Source organism: Macrotis lagotis, chromosome 4, assembly GCF_037893015.1.
Source record: "Macrotis lagotis isolate mMagLag1 chromosome 4, bilby.v1.9.chrom.fasta, whole genome shotgun sequence".
Classification (NCBI taxonomy): Eukaryota; Metazoa; Chordata; class Mammalia; order Peramelemorphia; family Peramelidae; genus Macrotis; species Macrotis lagotis.
In genome coordinates, this window is record NC_133661.1 from 29,491,582 (window position 1) to 29,516,231 (window position 24,650).

At 37.7% G+C, this 24,650-nt stretch overlaps 1 protein-coding gene across 2 annotated transcripts in view; it reads right to left on the reverse strand.

Moving 5' to 3' along the window:
* Window positions 1-24,650, reverse strand: part of LOC141520652 (catenin alpha-3-like) — a 1,797,877-nt gene that overhangs the window by 1,715,214 nt on the left and 58,013 nt on the right. For both annotated transcript variants that reach the window (XM_074232362.1, XM_074232363.1), the window contains exon 3: window positions 972-1,164. In XM_074232362.1, the coding sequence (XP_074088463.1) occupies window positions 972-1,164 (193 nt within the window). The remainder of the gene's footprint in view (window positions 1-971; window positions 1,165-24,650) is intronic.

A 24,650-nucleotide genomic window follows, 5' to 3' on the forward strand; every position in this document is an offset into this window, starting at 1 on the left:
CACTAGGTATTGTGCTAAGCAATTTAAAAATATTAATTTGTTTGATTCTCACAACAATCCTGGGAGATGGGTATTATTATAATCGCCATTTTTATAGATGAAGAAACTGAGGCAAGCAGAAATTTAACTAATTTGCTCAGGGTCTGAGAAAGTGTATGAAGCAGGATTTGAATTCAAGTCTTCCTAATTCCAAGCCCAATGCTCTATTCTTTGTTGTATACAGCAGTCTCTACAGAAGCATCAGAGCACAGTTGATAAATACGTATGGACTTGAAGTCAAAAAGAGCAGAATCCAAGTCCTGCCTTTAAAGCATATTTACTGTGTGACCAAGGACAAGTCACTTAACCCTTCAGTGCTCTAAGCAATTCTCCAAGACTGTAGACAGCCAAAAAGATACTAACCTGCATTGGGGAAAGAAATCACTTTACACAAAAGTGTAACCAGTGAAACCAGAGATCCAGTCCCTGTCACTATCCCTACTTTAGGCTACTAAGGCAGAGAGGGAAGGTGTTGGATTGTATTCAATCATTTTTCATTCATGTCTGATTCTTGATGGTCCCGTTTGGGGTTCTCTTGGCAGAGATCTTCATGTGATTTGGCATCTCCTTTCCCAGTTCATTTTACAGATGAGAAAACTGAGACAAGCAGGGGTAAGTGACTTGCCCAGGGTCCCAAAGCTAGTAAGTGTCAGAGGCTAGATTTGAATTCAAGAAGCTAAGTCTTCCTGACTTCAAGTCTGGCATTCTATTCACTGAGTTGCATAGCTATCTCAGGTTATGGGGAACTAAGCAACTAAAAGACTGAGCCAAGGTAAGAACTTGGGGCCTTAACTCTGCTTCCCACAGAGAATGTCTCAGAATGTCCTATCTACAGCTCTTAGGGCAAAGCAAACCAACAAAAACTCTATTCTGCTGTTTGACACCCTGATATCTGCCCACAAACTGATCAGAGCAATGACATCAGGACTTACTTTCTTTCCTCACTTCCCGCAGGGCCGCCAAGAGTTCTTCCTTTAGGACACTGGCCTCACTGGCAATCTTCTCCCCTTTGTCAAGTAAATTCCATGTGGCTTCTTCAACAGAAGCAAGAAGAACCCGTGCTCTTTTTGAACGTCCCTTTTTCCTGTTGGAAAGATTCTGGGGACAATTCACCAAAGTGGTAACCTAAAACGAAAAAATACAATATATTTATTAAAGGAAAAAATCTTTGAGTTGGTTGGCAGAAAATGAGAAAAAAAATAATCCTGAGATAACTCAGTCTCAGGAATATCTCAGGGTCTGGGATATCTCCAACTCAGACACAGGCAATAAGATAGAAGGAAAAGAGCTTGTGCATCTAAATCTCCAATCATCTAGTTACTTCATGTTTGACCTTAAACACGTTGCATTTCCTCAGTGGGTCTCCTTTTCCTCTTTTTTTAAAGTGAGCTGGGATCAGACTAGTTGAACTCCAAGTTCCCATCTATCTTACAGTCATAATCCTCTGACTACAAGTATAATTATTTCATGAGCATTAGGAATTCTGGAAGTTTCCTATCCGGCCATCAGGGCAAAAGTGAAGCTGTGGACTTGATCATCACCATTTCTATTGAACTGCTGATTGAAAGGAAGAATGAGAAAGAGACATTATATTCTGTTTAGTATTTGAGTCAGGCAAAACTTGAAGTAGAGTACTGGCCATGGAGTCAAGAAAACCAGGGTTCAACTCCCACTTTTGACTCTAACTGTAAGAGCAAAAGTCACACAGGAAGGGCAGAAATGGATGGATTACAATAAGCATATGAGAATAAGTACAGATCTTTAGATCATAGACTATAAATGCCATATCCCAAATCCATTATAGATCATACCACTTCAGGGGTCCCCATGAGGAAACTGAGGCCCATGGGAATCAAAATGAATTGCACAGTGTCACAGAGCTAGTAAATGTGAGAGGGAAGATTTGAATCAAGAACCTCTGAGTCCATACCAGCATTCTTTCCCCTATGTTATAATGGAGTTGTGTACCTTGCTGCATCTCCCAACTGTCACATACTCTTAAGTATCAAAAGATGGAAGCTATTAGCTCAAATCCAATTTTTTTTAAGTTCTCAAACTTCTGCATAAAACTAGAAGAAAGTATCATTGTCTACAATGTGCCTTCAGAATGCATTTTAACCGGTAAAATTTATGTATCTTCCCACTGCACATTCTTCCTCTATTGTGTGTGGCCTCCACATTCAAATATCTCTCAGAGAATAGCCTGGGCTGTCAAATTTCAATGAGTAAATTCCAGAAATGCTTTATTCTTTATTAGACATGCTACCACTAAAATATGGCAAGAGTATGTGGGAGAATTCTGAGGTTCTATTCCCTGCCACCCCTCCCATTCCATCACATCATGCAAAATCTTGACTTGGTTTCAGATCCTTTCTATACCAATGTCTCTATGGTTCCCAGCATAATTGCTGAAGTCAAAGAATATTTCCTTGCAGAAGTAGGTAAGTTTTGCCAATTCTTTATAGCCAGAGGTTAATAAGCCTTTTTTTTCCCTTTTAACAAGTCTCCAATACAAGAGCTTCAATTTGCTTTTAAAACACGGACAGAGACAAGAAGTCTATTTTTCAAATACATGAATAGAAAGTCTGACAAAGGTTCTGAACCTGAGGATGTTTGTCTTTGAATACATTAATCTAAACATCCCTTGTCACTCATGAAATAACCTCTGGGTTTGACGCATGAACTTTGAATGATTTACCTTGGGATAAGGAAAAGAGGATCACTAGGGCAAGGGAATAGGACCCTTATCCCAGGGAGCCAAAATCCAGGGGAGTGTGACTTCTCCTAGGAGGGGTCTAGAGATCACTACTCCTGCACTTCTACTTTTATGCATGACCCCCCCTTCCCTTTCTCAAGCCTACTTCCACCTTTCCATTGCCAAGGCACCCACTTCTTGGGGTCTACCTTGCCCCCAGACTCCAAATGATCACATGTAGAATACCAGAAAGGGCACTACTCTTGGAGTGAGGGGAAACTTATTAGCTGGGTGACCTTGGGTAAGTCACTCTACTTTTCTGGAATCTGTTTTCTTCTCCATAATATAGGGATAAAAATCCATGCATTGCTTACCTACTAGGGTTGTAGTGGTGTTAACCTTAGACAATTATAGAAATAGAAGCCTTTATTATGCTGATATTAGACTGGGTCCTTTTCTTGATTCTTTCTTCAACTGCTTGATTAGTTCTTCCTGGTTTTCACCCAAAAGCACAGAGATGTGATCAGTCCTAGCTAGTCTGAAATGTTTGATATGTTTGAAAAATTTGCTTTGTCAAATTCTATCAAAGATCCCACGGGGACTTTAATTGCTACTATATTAAGTCTCAATATTAATTTAGGGACTAGTGCCATCTTCCCAGCCAGAAGCAAGGTTTTTATATCTTCATTTCTCCCTGTCTTCCTTTATCTCTCCCATCAGGGCTTTTTGCATTTCTATGAATAAATCTCTTATGTCCCAAATTGAATTACTCCCCAAGTATTTAATGTTTTGTGTCAGAATTGTGATGCCACCTCTTTTTTCACTGTATATTCTAGCTGGGTGTCAAGAGGATATAGAAATGCAATTGATTTTTGTGGATTTATCTCATATCCTGTACCTTTATGGGGCTCATTTATTACCTCGAGTAATTTTTTGGTTGGTTTCCTTGGATTTCTAGATATACAATCATGTCATCTGCAAAAAAAAATACATATATTTTTATCTCTTCTCCTTTTTTTCATTCTGAATCTCTATTGCCAACATTTCTAAAACTCTATTAAGTGGCACTGAGGGTAGGGACATCCTATCTGGTGCCTAATTTTAAAGAAAATGTATTAGAGTGATCGTCCAACAAGGATAACATTGGCCTCCGAGGTCACACAAGTACTCTTTATCATGACTAGAAGGAGTCCCCAGTGTTTTGGGGTTTAAGATTTTAATCAAAGTTAGTTTTCTGAGTTTTCCCAAATTCCTTCTCATCATCACCTAAGATAAGCAATTCACACAGAATTAATTAAATAACTGCAATATGGAGCACTGTACTAAGTGCTGGGGTTACAAAAAGAGGCAAAAGAGTCCCTGACCTCAAGAAGTCCCCAGTCTAATAGATTGGAATTATTACTGCTTTCTCGAAAAGGAAAAGGGGTGGGAGTCCTGGATGGAGTCTGAGGGCCTGGGTTTGAATCCCAACTTCATCGCTGTCTGTGTGGCCTTCAGTTTCCCAGAATATTATAATTTCAGAGTTGGCCAAGACTTTAGTGGTCACTGGATTCAAACATATCTGAAAAAGAACTATCTTCACAAAATACCTAATGAAGAGTCATCCATCCTTGACTCTAGCTCTCTCACGAGGGAGTACTCAACTTCCCAAAGCAGCCCAGTCCACACTGGGACAGTTCTCATTTTTAAGACTTTTTTACCTTATACCCTGACTGCTTCTGGGTCTGCCCTTTGGAAAAAATCTAAGCCTTCAATCACATGGCAGTCCTTTTGATGCTTGAAAAGAATTATCATGACCTGTTCCAAGTCTTCTCTTCCCCAAACCAAACACCGAAATCTCCTTTAACCCGATCCTTTGCAATGATATGTGTCCTCCTCCAGGTACTGTATATGTAGGAAAGACCTTGCTTCAAAGGTCAAGATCTTCCATTGCATCCAGAGGCATCTCCAGTTGTCCTGATCCATATCTAAGTTTGATACCTTTGCACAGTTCCCCTCCCCCTTACATCCAATTCACTTGAAAGTCATGGTATCACCAAACTGATGTCATGGTTCTCTTCAAAAATGAAAGACAAACAGCAACTTTACCAATGTCCTTTCTAAAGTATAGTCCCCCCAAAAACCGAATACAAAACTCTTAAGTCAGTCTGACAAGAGCAGAATACAGAGGATCTATCGTCCCCTAATAGTTTCCTCATGTGTGAAGTGAGGAGGTTCAGTTGGATGATCTATAAGGACATCTACAACCATCTCAATCAGATATCTTTTAATCCTAGACAAGTATTAATGGTTTCTATATAAAGAACACTAAGGAAAGGAAGGCACTGTGGAAGAGAGAAGGCTTGGATAAGTCATGCTTACTGTCCTCATGAATCTAGTAGAAGGAAATCAGGAAGAGAGAGAAAAACACAGAGAGAGAGAGAGAGAGAGAGAGAGACAGAGAGACAGAGAGACAGAGAGACAGAGAGACAGAGAGACAGAGAGAGACAGAGATGAAACTGTGATGCATACTATGAAGTGAAAAGTGAATTAGGGAGGCAGAGAACAAAATGTTTTGTGAAGTTCAATAAGGAATCATATTATAAGAGGATCATAAAAGGGGTAGCATTTGAAATGAATTTTAAAAAATCGTTAAAAATATAACCAGTAAAGAGAGAAAGTGAGGACATCCTAGGCATGACCATATGCAAAGGTATAGAAATAGTAAAAGTCAAAAACATGTTCCAATAAGAGAAGGTCATCCATTTTGGCTGCAGGATAGAAAGGGAGGGTAGTAGCAGATTGTAGAGTATCTTATGGATGTTACAGTAAAAAAAAGTTTCAGTTTTAGTCAAGAGGCAATAGAGTGTCTATAGATTTAGATATGGATATAAATGTGGATATAGATATGGATGCAAATATGGATATAGATATGGATATGGATATGGATGTGGGTGTGGGTGTGGATGTGACTAAAGATATAGATATAGAGGACAGCAACCATGACTTATCCAAGCCTTCTTTCTTCCTCAGTGCCTTCTTTTCCTTAGTGTTCTTTATAAAGAAACCATCATTATTATATATTCCAAGTATATAGAAATGCTTATTGCTTTGGCAACCTCCCTTCTGTTCTGATCAGCTTTTTTGGTCTATTCATTATTCTTCATCTTCTAGTTCTTTCACTTCTCTTAATGTGCCTTAGCTTTATCTTTGGCTTAAGTATTATTTGAAGCTGGCAGCAAGATGGCACAGGGGATAGAGCCCTGGGACCTGGAGTCAGAAATATCTAGGTTCAAATCTAGCCTGAGATGTTTACTAGCGGTGTGTCTCTGGGTCTCTTTCTGTTTAAGTTTCCTCATCTATAAAATGGGGATTTCAATAAGTTACCCCTTCTGGTTGGTTCAATGATCAAATGAGATAAGAATTGTAAAGTCCCTAGAACAGTGTCTGGCAGACAGAAGGCAATATATAATTGGTAGCCAATAATATTATTTATTAATTAAGAAGACAGGTTTAGGAATAGAGACAGGACTTGTGATTTGACTGGTATAGGGAAGTTCCAAGTGAGAAAATTCCCTCTACTAATGCAGGTTGGCTCCTTTTCAGCAATTTAGGATTAGAAAGAATTATCTGGAGCACAGGGAGGGAGTGTGTTGCCTAATGTCACATGTCCAGTATATGTCAGAGGAATAACTCAAACCCAGGACTTCCTGACTTCAAAGCCGACTCTCTCCACTACATCTTGCTCCCTTTCTCTTGGTTCTTATTTCCCAGGATTGCAGATTTGGAGGGGAATGCCAAAGCAGTTAAACTGACCATCTCAAGTAACAAATAGGGAGTAAACCCAAATGTCAAAGGAAACCACAAGCAAAAACTGGAGAATTTTGACAGATAGAATGAATTACAAATACACAGAGTGAAGTTCTCCCAATGGGCGTGAGATATTCAACTAAACCAAGAGAACCCCATATCTCTCCCAAAGAAAATTCCCTCAAGTTTCTGGTAAGTTAAATTGGAAATCAGGGGCGTGTTGAGAGACTGACTTCCCCTACTGTCTCCAACTTTCAAAGTCTCTGTCTCTCAGTACTTATCTGATACAGGCCCAAAGAGAATCTGGAATGACTGTTGCTTATACTTCCTTCTCCAAAAAGTCAATGACATCAGAGAGGTGATACCATGACATGCAAATGAAGTGGATTTAAGTTGGGGGTGGGGGGACACTGTGCAAATTCACAAGCCTCACTCTCCTCCAGAGCCATTGGGATTCAATGGCCAGATCTGGAATTCAAGGTCATTCAAAGAATGTTTTGTTCTTTTAAACTCTCAGACCAATTCTTCTTCACAAAGGCACACAATATTGCCTCAATGTTCTCTCCACCAGTCCAGCGTCGTGCCTTAGCAGTTTCTTCATGTAAACCATCCTCGGCTTAAAAAATTAGGCTACACCAAGCTGAAAATTCCTCAAGCTGAAAGCATCCAGATTTTTTAAATTTTCTAATCTTTAAAGAGTCTGAAATCAATGCATTTAAAATGAAGCCTAGTATTTATTTGTCCAGATCCAAACACAAGAAATTTGGAAAGAGAGGAATGATTCTATACTTTCCTCCATCAGGAATGTTTGCTAAATTCTAAGGACACTGACAACCAAATTGATACCCAGAACTAGCTACCCCATAAATTATTAGTGTGTATTGCAGCTGAGACTTGCAATAGGAAGTCTGCAGAATGGGGCCAGACATCATCTTGGCAGTAGGTGATTTCATTTCAGTTTTTGAGTTGATGATGTCTCTGCCTTGGCATCTCAGAGGCTACCCCTTTGTGTAGTGACAGTTTGAGAAATAGCATCTACTCAGAGGGGGACGGGCACCATCTCTCCCTGATTATCCCGTTGTGAAAATCCTAGTGAATTCACTTCAATCCAGCAAATAAATACAATGGGCGAGGTCTTGAGGAAACAAAGGCAAAAAAGATATAATGGTCACCTAAGTGAGGGGATGTAATATGTACTTAGGTAGAAACAAACTATATAAAAGCATATTTAGGTGTTATTCAGTTGTTTTTCAGACAAATCTGATTCCTTGTGATCCTATTTTTGATTTTGTTGGTAAAGATAGAGTGCCATTTCCTTGTCTAGCTCATTTTACATATGGGGGAACTGAGGCAAATAGGTGACTTGCCCAGGGTAATACCACTAGCAAGTGTCAATAACTGGTTTTGAACTCCAGGGCCAGAGCAATACCCACTGTACCACCTAGCTGCCTATACTTAGGTATAATTCACATCCAAGAGCAGCAAGTAGGCAGGAGAGATGGTTTGTCAAATGCAAGGATGGACCTAGGGCATAAAAAGATGGAAAGGTAGGAAGAGACCAAGTTGGGAACAGTATTGAAGGAAGAGGTTGAGGGAGTAATCCAGGGTTTGGGAATGACAAGGTGTGATCTATAATAGGGATTGAGCAGTAGAGGATAATACAGAGTTGAACTGGTGAACCAGTGGTTCAAATAGGAAAGGGAAGAGAATATGATCAGAGTGGGATGGAGTAGGGTCTTGGAAAGAACCAAATATTAGGGGGGCAGCTAGGTGGTGCAGTGGATAGAGCACCAGCCCTGGAGTCAGGAGTACCCAAGTTCAAATTTGGCCTCAGACACATAATAATTACTTAGTTGTTTGACCCTGGGCAAGTCACTTAACCCCTCTGCCTTGCAAAAAGCAAAAAAAAAAAAAAGAACCAAAGTTTAGAGGGAAAGCAGGACCACCTTGAAGATGAAGAACAGGATTTGAAAGTCATAAGGCTTAGGGAAATATGCAATGATAAAAGTTTGTGATTGGCTGAATGAATTTCAGAGTCCATAAACACAGAAAGAAAGCTAGATAGCCAGATTGGGTGTTGAGTTCTAAAGACCTGAGTTCCAATGCTGTCTCAAGATACTCAAGTGTGACCCTAAGAAAATCATTTAGTCTCACTCATTCCTCATCCGTAAAAGGGGCATAACAACAGCACCCACATCCCAGAGGTTTTTGGAGGATCAAATGAGAATTGATACAAACTTTTTATAAACTTAAATACCATCTATTATGGAATTAGAACACGTATGGGTGATAGCAAGATTATCATCTCTCTGTGTAGCTAAGGTCCAGCAGCAGAGCTCACAGGAAATTAAGACTGGGAACTTAGACTATGTAAGGGTTCATCATTGGACATTCTGAAGGCCCCTAATGTAAAGCTAGAATTAAAGTAGAGAGAACGAGTGAGCCAGGCACTGAACTGGTTAAAAAAACAAACTAGATAATGGATGGCAGCTAGGTAGCTCTATAGTGGATAGTGTTGAGCCTGGAGACAGGAAGACTCAACTTCCTGAGTTCGAATCAGTCCTCAGACACTGCAGTGTGACCTTGGCCCTGTTACTTAACCATGTTTGTCTCAGCTCCCCCAGGAGCAGCTAGGTGGTACAGTGTATAGAGCACGGGTCTTGGAGTCAGAAAGATGGGAGTTCAAATCCAGCCTCAGACACTTGACTCTTACTGGCTATGTGGGCAAGTCACTTAATCCTGTCTCACATCCAGGGCCATCTCCAATTATTCTGATTCATGCCTGGCCACTGTACCAGATGGTTCTGGAAGAGAAAGTGAGGCTGGTGACTTAGCACCCCCCTCACTCAAATTCAATTCACTGTTTGTTATGTCATCACCTCCCTGATGTCACAGTCTTCTTTGAGAATTGGGGGAAAAAATACTATATCAGTTTCCCCATTTGTAAAATGAGCTGGAGAAGAAAATGACAAATCACTCCAGTATCTTTGCCAAGAAAACTCTATAAAGGGGGTCACCAAGAGTCAGACATAACTAAACAACAAGATAATCTCCACCAAGTGTTTTGTAAACCTTAAATGCCTATGTAAAAGTTACCTTATTATCATGTTCATACTAAAAGGCAGGTAATGAATAGACACCAGTCCTTGAAGCCAGGAAGACCTAGGTTGATGTTCTGCCTCTTTCACATACTAGCTGTATGAGCCTGGGTAAGTCATTTCATGTCTCACTGTTCTAGGCAACTCCCTAAGCATCAACACCTTCATTGGGAGAGGAGTTTCCTCAACTCAATGTTCCCTATACCAATGAAATCAAACTGGTCCAAATTATTGCTCTCATCATTAGTATTAGATAAAAATTTCAATGATTCCTCACTGATTGCTTAGAGTCATTTTCTCCCTCTGGCCTTAGTTTCCTCATTTGTTGAAAAAAAAGGGGGGGATCAAATTCAACTCTATATTTGAATCTACAATCTTATGGTATGAGTTGTAATAAGAAAAATAGCTTATTTGGAAACAGGGAGCATTCATTTTTAAGCATCACTGTTATGACTAAAGACTGATCTAATCAGCAGAAGATAGAACTGATCTGAGTGTTTCTGTCAAAGAGTGGCCAAGCTCCAGGTGGGAAGGGCTTAGAAATTATCCCTTAGAAATTATTTATATTGTTTAAGTGATCTAGCCTCAGCTCTTAATCAGCCTGCAGACTTTTCAGGTGCTTCCTGGATTATAGGTCTCAAATATACAAATCATATCAAACATTCTCCTCACCACTAGAAATCTCAAAACCCCAGCTGGTAGCCAGGTCATCCATCAGAAATGTCCCAGAGTGATTCCTTACACTGGGGGAAGGATGGAATGAATGACTTCGGAGGTACCTTCCAACCCTGAGTAGGATTCTATCCAACCTTCCCAGTTGACAGATAAATTGACAAGCATTTATTAAGCCCTATCATTACATTCACAAAACAACAGAGAGGTTGAGAAAGAGAGAAGAGGGAGAGAGGAGGAGGGGAAAAGGAGGAAAGAGAGAGAAAGGGGAGGGAGGACAGACAGGAGGGAGAGAGAGAGAAGGAGGAAGAAATGAGGAAGAGAGAAGAGGAAAGAAATAGAAAAGGGAGGAAGGAGAGAAAGATGAGGGATAAAGAGAGAGAGAAGGAACAACAGAGAGGGGAGACAGAGAAGGAAGGAAAAATGAGGAAGATAGAAGAAAAAGGGGAATGAGGAGAGAAAGAGGAAGGGGAGAGAGAGAGAGAGAGAGAGAGAGAGAGAGAGAGAGAGAGAGAGAGAGAAGAAAGAAGGAACCCGGGGGAAGGGCAAGCCAAGGAGGTTCCAATCTTCTAGTCTAGCCCAGAATCTAAAGCAAGAACCTAATTTATGTAACTTAGATTTAATTCTACTATTCCTAATTCTACTATTCCTAATTCTACAATTAATTTGAATGTTGAGACTGACCTTAGTCCAACTAGGAGGTGATTTACAAGATGTGTTCAAACATAGACCAATAAAGCTGGAAGAGGTCTTACTACTCTATTGTACAAGATGTCTCCCCAGCATTTAACAGAAAAAGAAACTGAGGCCAGGAAATTGTATCACGCTTGCCTATGTCCCATGCATCTATCCATTGTTGAAGTGGCAACTAGAATCTCATTCCAGCATAACTTCGAATCTCTTGGTTGAGTGGAAGTTATTTAATGAAGCCTTGATTTTGTTAGCCCGGTTCATGACTCACTGTAGATGCTTCATAAAGGCATGTATAATATAAATGAATGAATGAATGACTTCAGTGGCTGTCCAATTCAACCCATACCTCAATAAGAATTTTCCTCTGCAACTGAATGGAATGAATGGTTTTCCACAGTAACTATTATGGGAGGGGAAAAAACCAAACTGTCAATTTCAGAGAACAATAAATTCTGCTCTGTCTTATTTATTTAAATTCGACTCAAGTTCTCTGAAGGAGAGGTTACTCCAGATTCTCAAAGGCTATGCCAATAAATAAAAGTTCTACTAGTTCCTCTTCAGCTAGAAATAATAACAATAATAATATTGATATTGCAATTACTGCATGCGTTATTATCTCAATCCTCACAACAGTCCTGTTAGGTATGATTCTTCTTCTTGAACAGATGAGAAAACGGGGGCAAACAGATTAAGTGACTTGCCTACGCTCCCACAGTGGATCAGTGTCTGAACCAGATTTGTACTCAGATCTTACTGACTTCAAGCTGGGCACTCTAGCTGTTGTACCACCTAGTTTACCTAGCTATCTTTCTCAAAGTAGTTTCAAAGACAGGCCCAGAGACAGGTTAGATGTCTGCAGGACAAATGCAACCTATGAAGGTTCATCACCAATGGCCATCAGGGAGTGAATTTTTTTAGCTATCAAAACTCATGAAAAAATAAGAGAACTCTGCACTTGGAGTCACAAGATCCAAATTCAAATCCTGACTTTTCCATTTAACTTCCTATGGCTTCCCAAACTTCTAAACTAAAGGAATTGGGGTGGGTGAACTCTAAAGCCTAGATCTATGATACTGTAACTTCCTGAGGCTGAGATCTGCACCAATGGAAGATTCCATATGCTGAGGAAACCACAGAAAAGCTTCAGAACATTAGCTCTGAGTAGTTTAACAGCACACCACGGTTCCTGCTTCCCTTCTCTTTCCAACAATCATTTCACATAGTTTGTTTCCAAATGATCCTTAAAAAACTAGCATAGCTGAATCCCTCTCTGCAGTCATTACCTGCTACTATTTGATTTCATAATTTAATATTTTAACAAAATACCCTTCACCTATACAAAAAGAATTCAAAAGGAGAAAGCAAGTAGGTGGGCTTTGCTCCCAGCATCTTCTTTTGGATGTTCTGGTTATTCAACTCAGGGTCAGATAATCATTCTTCCCATGAGGTCAAAACTTTGAGCTGCTAAGTGGCAGTGGCAGACCTCAGGGACAGGTCTCCCCTGCTCCACTGCTACCCCAGCCAATACTGTCACCCAGAAGGCAGGAAAGAACAAAAACAGTTGGTGGTGCAGTGAATAGGGCACTGACCCTGGAGCAAAGAAAACCTGAGTTCAAATCCAACCTTAGACACTATCTGTTTAAGCCTGGGTAAGTCACTTAAACCCAACTGTGTATATATACATACATACATATATATATATATACATATATATATGTATATATATATTATACACACACACACATATGTATGAATATATATGCACACATATATGTATACATATATATGAATATATACACATATACATATATATATGTGTGTATGTGTCTATACATATATATTTTATATACATATATTTGTCTATATATTTATATATGTATGCAAATGTAATATGTTTAAAATATAGATATAGATATATACATATATATGGAACACAGAAAGAATGGTAACTGACATTTTGTTTTCTCTAATCCACTGAGTTCCTACTGCATGAAATCTAAACTCAGAAAAGCCTAGCCGTAGGTAAATGCCCCATGCTAGGGACAAGGAATAATACTGAAAATTAGCATTAAACAAGGAGAAAGACAAAGTGGAGATGGATGAGAAGTTCACCTTGGAGACAAAGATCTGGGTATAAGCCCAGCTTCTGACCTATACTGATGGTGTGACCTCACATGGACCCAAGTAGCTGTGACTCCAAGGAGTAGTTGCTATACTACCTCCATACTACCTCCACAGAGTGAGTTTCTTCACAGAGATAGCCAATAGCTAATGGAGTTTGAATAGCTAATAAATTTGAATAATTTGAATCTCAGAGGTGAGGTTGCATAGCATACCATTCTATAGAAGAAAAATTTAAGGAGATAGAGTGAAGTAAGATGCTGAATTTAAACTTGGAGTTGGGAAGACGGGTTAGAATTGAATTTGAGTCACCCATCTCTGGTCTCTGTCCTCCAAGGCTTTCTGCAGTGTTCCAGACTGGAGGCATCTCTTACTGCCATCTTGATTCCACTAGGTCAAACTTTCATCTACTCCTGTTTATATCTTATTTGGACACAGTTTTTGCATATCACCACCCTTGCAGAGGCTCCAAGTGGTATGATGATACACTTTTGAGTTTATCTGCCCTGTTAACATTTTCATTACTTTCTTAAATCTAGTTGATTAACAAAACAATAAATTCAGCCCTTAGGATTCAATGACTTTAGCCCCTTAAGATTCCATTGCATAAGACACTCCATCTCCTGATGCTGTGACTGTAATAGTCTCCTTCCTTATCTCTACCTCCTACCTTCCCTGGCTTTCTTTAAGACTGCTCAGGGGGGCAACTAGGTGGCACAGGGGAAAGAGCACTGACCCTGGAGACAGGAGGATCTCAGTTCAAATTTGACCTCAAACACTTAATAATTACCTAGCTATTTGACTTTGGGCAAGCCATTTAACCCCATTGCCTTACAAAAACCAAAAAAAAAAAAAAAAAAAAGACTGCTCAATGGAAGGGAGAGAAAATAGATTTTTGTTCACAGAAAAAAAATTAAAATTTTAAAAACAGTTCAAGTTCCACATCCTTCAGAAGATCTTTCCAGCCATCCCACCCATAGAACCTTCCCTCTGAAATGATCTTCTATTGACACTGTATAGATATAGATAGATTGAGATAGAGATAGAGATAGAGATAGAGATAGAGATAGAGATAGATATAGACGTAGATATAGACGTAGACGTAGATATAGACGTAGATGTAGATGTAGATATAGATAGATGATATGGATATGGATATGGATATGGATATGGATATGGATATGGATATGGATATGGATATGGATATGGATATGGATATGGATAGATATGGATATAGATATAGATATAGCTGTAGATGTAGATGTAGATGTAGATGTAGATGTAGATGTAGATGTAGGTGTAGATGTAGATGTAGATGTAGATGTAGATGTAGATGCAGATGCAGATGCAGATGCAGATGCAGATGCAGATGTAGATGTAGATGTAGATGTAGATGCAGATGTAGATGTAAATGTAGATGTAGATGTAGATGTAGATGTAGATGTAGATGTAGATATAGATAGATGATATGGATATGGATATGGATATGGATAGATATGGATATGGATATGGATATGGATATGGATATGGATATAGATATAGATATAGATATAGATATAGATATAGATATATCATATGTAGAGATATTGGTGTGTTATTTCCCCTATCAAATCATGATTTCTTTTAAGATTGGGACAATGTTTTTGCCCTTCTTTGTATCTCCAGTGCTTAGGATAGTGCCATAGTAAGCAATTTATCAATGAATGAATGAATGAATGAATGAATGAACAAATACTCTTGTTCCTGTTGCACTCTAACTGTGGAACTATAATCTAGTTGCAGGATCTCTCTAAGCCTCAGCTTTCTCAAGTGTAAAAAGTTTCCAACCCAACTCAATCTTGGGAATGTTCTGCCTCCCATTAGCCTTGCCTACTTCAAGATGATTCCATGTGTAGACCTCTCTCTCCTTTGTTGTTATTCAGCCATTTTTAGTCGTGTCCCACTTTTTGTGATCCCATTTGGATGTTCTCAAAGAGATACTAGAGTATTGCCATTTCCTTCTCCAGCTCTTTTTATAGATGAGGAAACCAAGGCAACCAAGTTAAGTGACTTAACCAGGGTCACCCAGCTAATACATATCTGAGGCAAGACTCGAACTCAGGAAGATAAGGTTTCTGACTCTTGGCATGGCACCTCTCTATCCTATCCACCTTCTTTCCACCTCCTCTCTATGCTTTGTCTTCCTCTCTTAGAATGTGAGAACATTGAGAGTTCTTGGTTTTTAGTCTTTTGATCACCAGTCCTTATCACAATGTTGATAAATTAAGCGCTTATTTAAAAACCTAATTACTTAAGTGAGCACTTAAATGCTTTCTCTCTCTGACTCCCTCCCTAATAACATGTACTTTATTTACTACACTGAGTTGCTGCTGGGCTCCAGTATAGTGAAAATATATCAAAGACTTTATAAACTTTCAATGGCAGTTATTCATTGGAAAAATGTAAGCCTCTCATATGGAATTTTCTCTTTTTTTAATCTCTTCAAACCCTAATTCAATGCTATGCACATAGCAGATTTCACAGGCATAGTCAATAAACATTTACTAAGTACCTACTGTGTACTAGACCTGTGGGTAGAGAAGTCAGAAAGTGTCAACGTAGTGTAGTCAGGTGAGAAATGGAATCTCTGTTCTGAGTCCCTTCTTTAAATGGAGGGTTTGAAGTTCATGATTTTGCTTCCTATCAGAGTAGCAAAGACATTTAAAAAGACTTTGTCATTGAATTTCATGTCCCATAATTTCTTCCATTTTTTATTAAACTACTGAGGCAGTTTATGCAATGAATAGAGAACTGGGCTTCAAAATAGAAGGAACTGACTCCAAGCTCTACCTCTGACACATAGAGGCTTGGAGCCTCAGCAATCACAACTTCTGCAAGCTGCAGGATAAAGTTTCTCAATGACTTTTGCTCCACAAAGCCATTTAACCAAAAAAAAAATTTGTCGGAACCCCCATGGTAATTTGATTTAATTCATAATAATCTTTTAGAATTATTCATTAAGTGTATACAATAACCCTAATGATAACTTCTACTCCAAAAGGATTCAAATTAAAATTTATATTATATATTTATAATTATAAAATATATGATTGTGCTATTTAATTAATAAAAGTCTGAGTATATAATTTTAATATTCTAATTATAAAGGAATTATAGATGTTTTATGTGGGGCATTCTGTAAGAACTAAAATAGTCCACAAGAGCTTTTATGCTTATTCTTATCTGCAGACTATAATTAACTTCTTTATTTTACAAATTTTGTTGTCTATAAGCAAAATTTTATTGAAATAAGTTATAATTTGGAAGATGTTTAACCTAATAAAATAATCATATGCAAACATACCATATTTGAAGAAAGGTTTTCAATATTTGGCTCAACAACAAACACCATTTTAAATCTGGTTCCATATTGTTGACTTCTATAATTTAATTTAAAACAAGAACAAATTGAAAATGCTCACTCACAAATAGGTGGTAGAAAATGGTTGGAAAATGTACAAACTTTCTTATTGAGAGACAAAATTTTTTAATTATCTAACCAATTAACAGTGGATAGAGCACCAGGCTTAGAGACAGGAAAACCTGAATTTAAATCTGACACTGAGCATGTCACTTTACCCTGTTTGTCTCAGTTTCCTTATCTGTAAAATGAGCTAGAGAGGGAAAAAAAATGGCAAATGGTTCCTGTATCTTTGCCAAGAATGGAACCACAAAGAATTGGACACAACTGGATAGCAAACAATCTATGATATAAAATGTTTCTTTTTCTCCTGGCTATGACAAAAATCTCACTTATTAAATGATAAATTACTTAAATTTCAATTGTATGTAGTACCTTGCTTTTAACAATGTTAATCTATAAACTAACCTATAAACTAAAAAGAATCTCTTCACATATTCTTCTCTCCTAACACTAGAACACTAGAGCTAAACTCATCTACTCAGCAACTGGCAAGTATTGTCAATCAGCTCATTTGAAAATCTATGAGAGAGATGAGTGACATAAGCAGAGAAGAAGTTTAAATTAGGCAATGAGATGGCGTGGTAGATAGAGTGCTAAGCCTGGAGTCAGGAAGACCTGAGTTCAAACCTACTCTAAGACATTTGCTGTTTGACTCAGGGTAAGTCATTTAACCCTGTTTGCCTCAGGTTGCTGATCTGCAAAATGAAAGGAAAAAGAAAATGGCACATCACGCCTGTATTTTTGCTAAGTAAACTCCTAAAGGGATCACAAAGAGTTGTACATGACTGCAACTACTGACCAACAGCAAAGTTTAAATCAGAAAACAGTCTTAACACTTCAGAAACAGAGAGACAATATGTGGTTTGTTTCTGCAGACTGTTTGTCATAGTTGACAATGGTTTCCAGATGGCCCTTGGAAGGCACATGCCTGGTGATCATGGTTTTCAAACAATTTGACATTTGTACAGCAAGAATGCAAACATTCATACTATCTTGATCATATGATTCAAAGCAACTGTTAAGAAATGAACATTTTTCCATTTTTGATTCTCCAAAAATATAAAATCATTCTTATGATCTCCTCCTGGATGAATATCGAAGCTCTGCAGTACCCCAGTCTGTCATGCTTGGGTAGACTGATGATCTTGTTGATGTAGACTTCAATGACGAGGATCAAAATACATCCCTGACCTCTCATTCTCGTTGACCCCTTGTCTATGTCCTCCCATAAATCATCCACAGGACATTCACTCAACATACCGAGGGTTTTTTCCTCTATCTGACATATCATGGATAGCCACAATGCACACAAGCTCGCTCTCCATTGGTACATCTTTGCTCTCACTATACCCAATTCCTTTTCTGATCATCCATCTTCCTAATGGTGTCCTTTAGGTTGGTTTTTCCACATAATCCCACAAGATCCTGCAAGGGACTTAATCCTACCATATACTTTTCTCAAACTTCCCATTAATTTAAAGACCAAGTTCATTATCCACCTACAGTCTATCCCAGACACACACACACACACACACACACACACACACACGCACGCACGCACGCACTCACTCACACTGGACAGGTACACCAAATTATTTGAGAAGCAGTGAAGGGAAAAACAAAACTTTAGAGAAGTTGGCAAGAGACCCAAATCACTTGGCAAACCTAATCATCCCAAAAGAATTTAAGGATTAAACTGAAAGGGCAACATAGAGGTGAAAAATGGAAAAGATCTAAAGATTTCAATACATTTCTCTCCTCAGGAACAATAAGCTACTACATTTGGATTCAAATATCACAGTTCATTTTGTGCTAGATGATTAAGCAGATATGACAATAAAGATGAGAGGAAACGTTTCACTTAACCAAGAATGAACAGAAAAGGTCCCAAGTAGAGGTAATACAAATTTGAGAGCACTGAGGGATTGATCCCCTTTAAGCAGATCAGCTGTTTGGGAAAGCAAATGTTTCAGAAAGAATCATGAACCTTATTACCTAAAAAAAGTGAACAAAGAAGAATAAAACTGACCAACAGGACTACTTTCCCATCCCGATAGAATTTTATGAAAAGTTTCACATATATTAAGGCATTCTTAATGGTGATATGAAAAGGAAACAAGTATTCCTTTTCAAATGATATTTGACAACAGACAACATCTTTATAGTCACACAATTGACTAAAAGGTTTAGGCATTACAAAATCCTGTGGTTTTTTGCTGTTTGCCAACTATAAAAATAAAATTGATTTGGTAGAGCAAAAAGCTACTTTAAAATGAAACCAGAAAGATGTCTCCCATGTATATGTTAAAATGATGTAAAATTCCTTGGAAGATATAACAACTGAAGGTTACTCTATTCTATGACTTTCTCAGCCATAATATCCACAAAACATGGAAATGTGTACTCTCCAAAGATGTTTGCCCTTGACATGGAAGAGATTGAGCAGAATCCAAACGGAAGAAAGCTCCCCCCAACCCATAGATGGTGAAGTCCTCCAGATGCTTCTGTTTACTGATGGTGTCATTCTAATGGCAGGAAGCCCTGGAACACTGCTGAGGTTCCTAAATGAGATCAATAATCCCTTTCAAAATTTGGCCTGGACAAATAAATGGGAGGGGAAAAGAACTTTCAAGTAATGAAACAGCAGACTGGAGAGTGTTGGTATTCAATCACCTGCCCACACCACAGCAAACACTAATCATTCTAGTCGATGGTAGATTTTGTCAATGCCAAGAGGTAGATTTTATTGTGACACTAATTCAGGGAAACACAGTGAGAAGAAATGAGAGAAAATGAATCCATTTCTATTGAATCTATGAACACAACTCAGTGAAGAGTAAAGAGTTCAATGAAACAAAAATCATCATTTCCACAAAAGGAGAGAAAAAAGCAAAAAGAAAAGTCCAAATTGTCTCTTAGGCTCATTGAATTAGCCTTTCTTGGTGAAAGGCTTGTGGAACCCACAAGAGAAAGCTGTTATAAAGGGTGGCAATCTCAACCCTGGTGGATGGATCACGGGAGGAGATAGTTATTTGTGTTAACCTAAAAAGAGAAGTATATCGCAGCTTCTCCTATTACCATTTATGGCATTTGCCCTTTATTAAATTGGTCAAACTTTTGACCTCCCAAATTGATACTAAGATATTGGAGCACTGCATCATCAAAAACCAGATGGTTTTTCCATCTGCTATAGTGCTTCCAAAACTAAGCTTGCTCTCCTCCAATCCCAGACTCCACCAATTACCAGAAATTATTCCTAATGACCCACACAGATTGTAAATATCATAAGAAAATCATAACTTGAATGTCACTGACCATCAGTCTGACCATGTCAGCCCTTTGTTCATGTTCCCTCTTGCCTATAGAATAAATTATGAGTGGTTGTTTGGCATGTTGGGCCCTTTACAATTTGGCTCAGACTTTCTGGCTAACTATATTTGCTTCCTCTTTATGTACTTTATTGTCCAGTCAGCTGAACTATTCTACCTAATGATTTCTATAGTTTTACAAAGCCTAGAATGACCTCTTTCTCTAAGGACCCCAGCTACCTACAAGGTTTAGTTCAAGTGATGCCTCCTAATTAATTTTTCATATTCCCCAATTGTTAAAGCACTTCACCCCCACCAAAAAAAATCAATTTATTTTCAATCTTGACCATTGATATATGTATGTATGTATGCATGTGTGTATATAAATAATATATATATATATACAGACTTGATTTTAAATGCTTAATTAATTAATGCAAGGAACCACCAAGAATATTAGCCAAGAATGGACTCACAAACTCCCAAAGTGAATAGATTTGAAGAATATACAGGTTCAGGCTCAGGCCTGGACATAGTACCAGAGTAGGAAAGAGTGACCAGAGCACAGGCCTGAAGAGCAGTGACCACAACTCTCTTTAGAACATACCAATGTGGAGGATTTGAAAATTTACAGATTCCCAGAACTCTCTCTGAAAACAGCAGCACAAAAAATTCAAGGCTTGAGACAGTACCTCTCCATTCCAACAGCAGCACCCAACTTTAACCAAATTAAGAGTCAAGAAATGGGCTGACAAAACAAACAAACAAAAAGAACATGACCATAGAAAGTTACCAATGTGATAGGAAAGAACAAAACACAAAACTCAAACAAAGACATCAATGTTAAAAACAGTCACCACAAAAGCCTCAAAGAAAAATGTAAGTAAGTCTCAGTTTGAAAAATAATTCCTGGAAGACCTCAAAAACAATTTTATGAATCAAATAATGAGAGGCGGCTAGGTGGCTCAGTGGATACAGCAGTGTCCCTGGAGTCAGGAGTACCTGAGTTCAAATCCAGCCTTAGACACAAGAATTACCTAGCTGTGTGACCTTAGGCAAGCCACTTAACCCCATTGCCTTGCCAAAAAAAAAAAAAGAATCAAATAATGAGGCAAAAATAAATGAGAATGATAAAAGAAAATCAAACAATTTTTAAAAATATAGACTAAATGAAAAAAAAGTTGTACAAAATTCACTGAATAAAGGGGCTCCTTAAAAATAGATATGGTCAGGGGCAGCTAGGTGGCACAGTGGATAGAGCACTGGCCTTGGAGTCAGGAGTACTGGGTTCAAATCCAGCCTCAGACACTTAATAATTACCTTGGGCAAGCCAATTAACCCCATTGCCTTGCAAAAAAAAAATCTAAAAAAAAATAGATATGGTCAAATGGGAAAAGGAACAACAAAAATTTAATGAAGAAAATAATTCCTTACCAATTAGAATTGAACAAATGGAAGCTAAAGACTCCATGTGAATCAAGAAACAATAAAACGGGGCAGCTAGGCTACGCAGTAGATGGAGCACTGGCATTGAAGTCAGGAGGACCTGAATTCAAATCTGACCTTAAACACCTATTGCTTACTTAGCTGTGTGATCTTGGACAAGTCACTTAACTCCATTGCCTTACAAAAAAAAGAAAGAAAGAATGGGAAAAAATATCAAAAGAATGGGAAAAAAAGAAGAAAATGTGAAATAAATCATTGGACTACCTGAAAGGCAGGATTTTTTAAAAACCAGCATAAATATCATCTTTAAAAAATTACAAATGAAATCCACCCTGATATTCTAGAAATGGGATAAAAATAGACATTGGAAGAATTCCACCAATCAACTCCTGAAAGAAATCCCAAAATGAACACTCCCCAGAATATATTAACTAAATTCCAGAGCTTCCAGGTCAAGAATAAAATATTGCAAATGATCAGAAAGAAGCAATTTAAATATCATGAATCCACAATTACAATAATACAAGATTTAGCAGCTTCTACCTTAAAGGACCAGAAAGTCTGAAATATGACATTCCAGAAGGCAAAGGAGCTTGGAATACAACCAAGAATCCTTGCCCTAGCAAAACCGTTTATAATCCTTGGGTGGGGATGGACATTTAATGAAAGAGAAGACTTCCAAGCTTTCCAGATGAAAAGACCTGAGCTGAACAGAAAATCTGATTTCAAAATACCAGATTCAAGAGAAGCATAAAAAGGCAAACAGAAAAGAGAAATCATAAGGGATTCAATAAAGGTTAAGCTCCTCACATTTCTATATAGGAAAATGATACTTGTAATTCCTAAGGACTTCATCATTTTTAATGCAGTTAGAAGGAATACACATAGACAAAGGGCATAAGTATGAATTGACTATGAAGGAATTATGGCCAAAAAAAACTAAATTAAGGGGTAAGAAAGAGAGAGATGCACTGGAAGAGGGGGAAAGGAGAGATAAAATGGAGAGATAAATTATCTCATAAAAGAGCTGCAAAAGAGTTTTTTTACAGAATCACCTCAAAGAGGGAATACCAACTGGGTATCGAAATCTATCCCACCCTACAAAGAAACTGGAGATGAATGAAAGGAGGGACTGATAGAAGGGACCACAGACTGAGGGAGGCAGCAGTAAGAAGCAAAACACTTTTGAGAAGAGACAGACTGAAAGGAGAGAGACAAGGATAAGGTTGAAAAGAAAGGAGACATTGAGGGGGGGGAAGGATATGAATGAGACGAACTCACCCATAGAAAAGAAGCAGATAACAGTGAATTACAAGAATAACAAAGATTATATGACTTAGATATAAAGGGGAGTTTCATAAGCAAATTAAGGAAGCATGGAATACTTTACCTGTCAGATCTATGAATAAAGGAAAAATTTATAGTCAAACAAAAAATAAAGAATACTAAAGGAAGTAAAATGAATGAGTTTGAAAATAGAAAAGATTTCACACAAACAAAATCAAGGCAACCAAGAATAGAAGGAAAGTCAAAAATGGGTAGTGTGAGGAAAGAGAATTTAAAGAAAGTTTCTCTGATAAAAGCCTCCTTTTTCAAATATATAGAGAATTGAGTTAAATTTATAAGAATCCATGTCATTCTGGAGCAGTTAGATGGTGCAGGGAACAGAGCACCAGCCCCAGAGTCAGGAGTAGCTGAATTCAAATTTGATGCCAGTTACTTGCTCAATGTGTGACCCTGGGCAAATCACTTAACCCTGATTGGATTTTTTAAAAATACGAGTTATTCACCAATTGATAAATGGTCATTTTTCAGGCAGTTTTCAAATGAACAAATCAAAGCTATCTGTAGTCAGATAAAAAATGCTCTAAATCACTACTAATTAGAGAAATGCAAATTAATAATAACTAAGATACCACCTCATGACTATGAGATTGGCTAACATGACAGAAAAAATGTCAAATGTTAGAGGTGATGTGGGAGAATTAGGACACTAATAATGCATTGTTATTGAAGTTGTAAATTGCTTCAACTATTATAAAGAGCAATTTGGAACTATTCCCAAAGGATTATAAACAACAAAAAAAGGGAAAGGAATTATATGTACAAAAATATTTAAAGCAGTTCTGATTTTAGGGTTTTGTTGGGGGTTTTTTTTTTTACTTTTGTGATAGCAAAGAATTGAACACTGAGAGCATCAGTGTTCATCAACTGAGGAATGGTGGAACAAGTTGTGCTATATGATTGTGATGGGCTGCTATTGTACTATAAGACATGATGAGAGGATACTTTCAGAAAACTATAGAAAGACTTACATGAATGGATATAAAATGAGGCAAGCAGAACTAGGAAAACATTGTACACAGTAAAAATATTATGCAATGATCAACTATGAATGATTTAACTATTCTCAGCTATATAATGAGTTAAGATGATTCCAAAGTATATATGATAATAAATACTATCTCTTTTCAGACAAAGAACTGATGGAATTTGAATGCATATTTTTATATAATCTATATTTTTCTTAATTTTTTAATCTATGTTTTCTTTCCAAACATGAATATTATGTAAATATGCTTCACATGTCTACACATGTGTAAACTATACCAAACTGCTCATCTCAATGAGGGAGATGGAAGGGAAGGAAAGAATTTAGAACCCAAAATTTAAAAAAAAAAAAGGTAAAAAAATTGTCTTTACATCTAATTGGGAACAAATATTCAAAAACAAAAAAAGAAAAAAATAATACTTCATAGCCAACTAAGCAGAGTACCCATTGATCTTTCATGGCATCATAGAATTTGAGAATTAGAAGGAATCTCAGCATCCATGGAACCCCAACTATAACATACTCTATATAGTGTTCATCTAACCTCTGCTTAATGACTCAAGGAGAAGGAACCTAGCATTCTAATTTTTTTCTTTTAATTTCTAAGGTCATTGCTTAACAGCATAGTTATAGTCATCCTGGACTTAAATCTTACCCCTAATATATTCTCTGTATCACTTTGGACAAGTTTCTAAATCTTGAACCTCATTTTCTTCTTCTGTAAAATGAGGGGGGTTGGAGTAGATGGCCTCCAAGATCCTACCAGTTCTAGACCTGTGGTCCTCTGAAATGTCCAGAAATAAAAAAAAATTCTTCATATAACTATCCAAATGAGTGTTATTCATGTATCTTTTTGCTTTCAAAATTCAATTTCACATAGGACCCTGAATCACCAAGATATACCCTAACAAAAAGTCTCAATGAGAATAATCCAAAGAAGGAAGCTAAGGGAAAATGGAAATTGGGGAACAAAACCACAGAAGTCTAAGAAAAT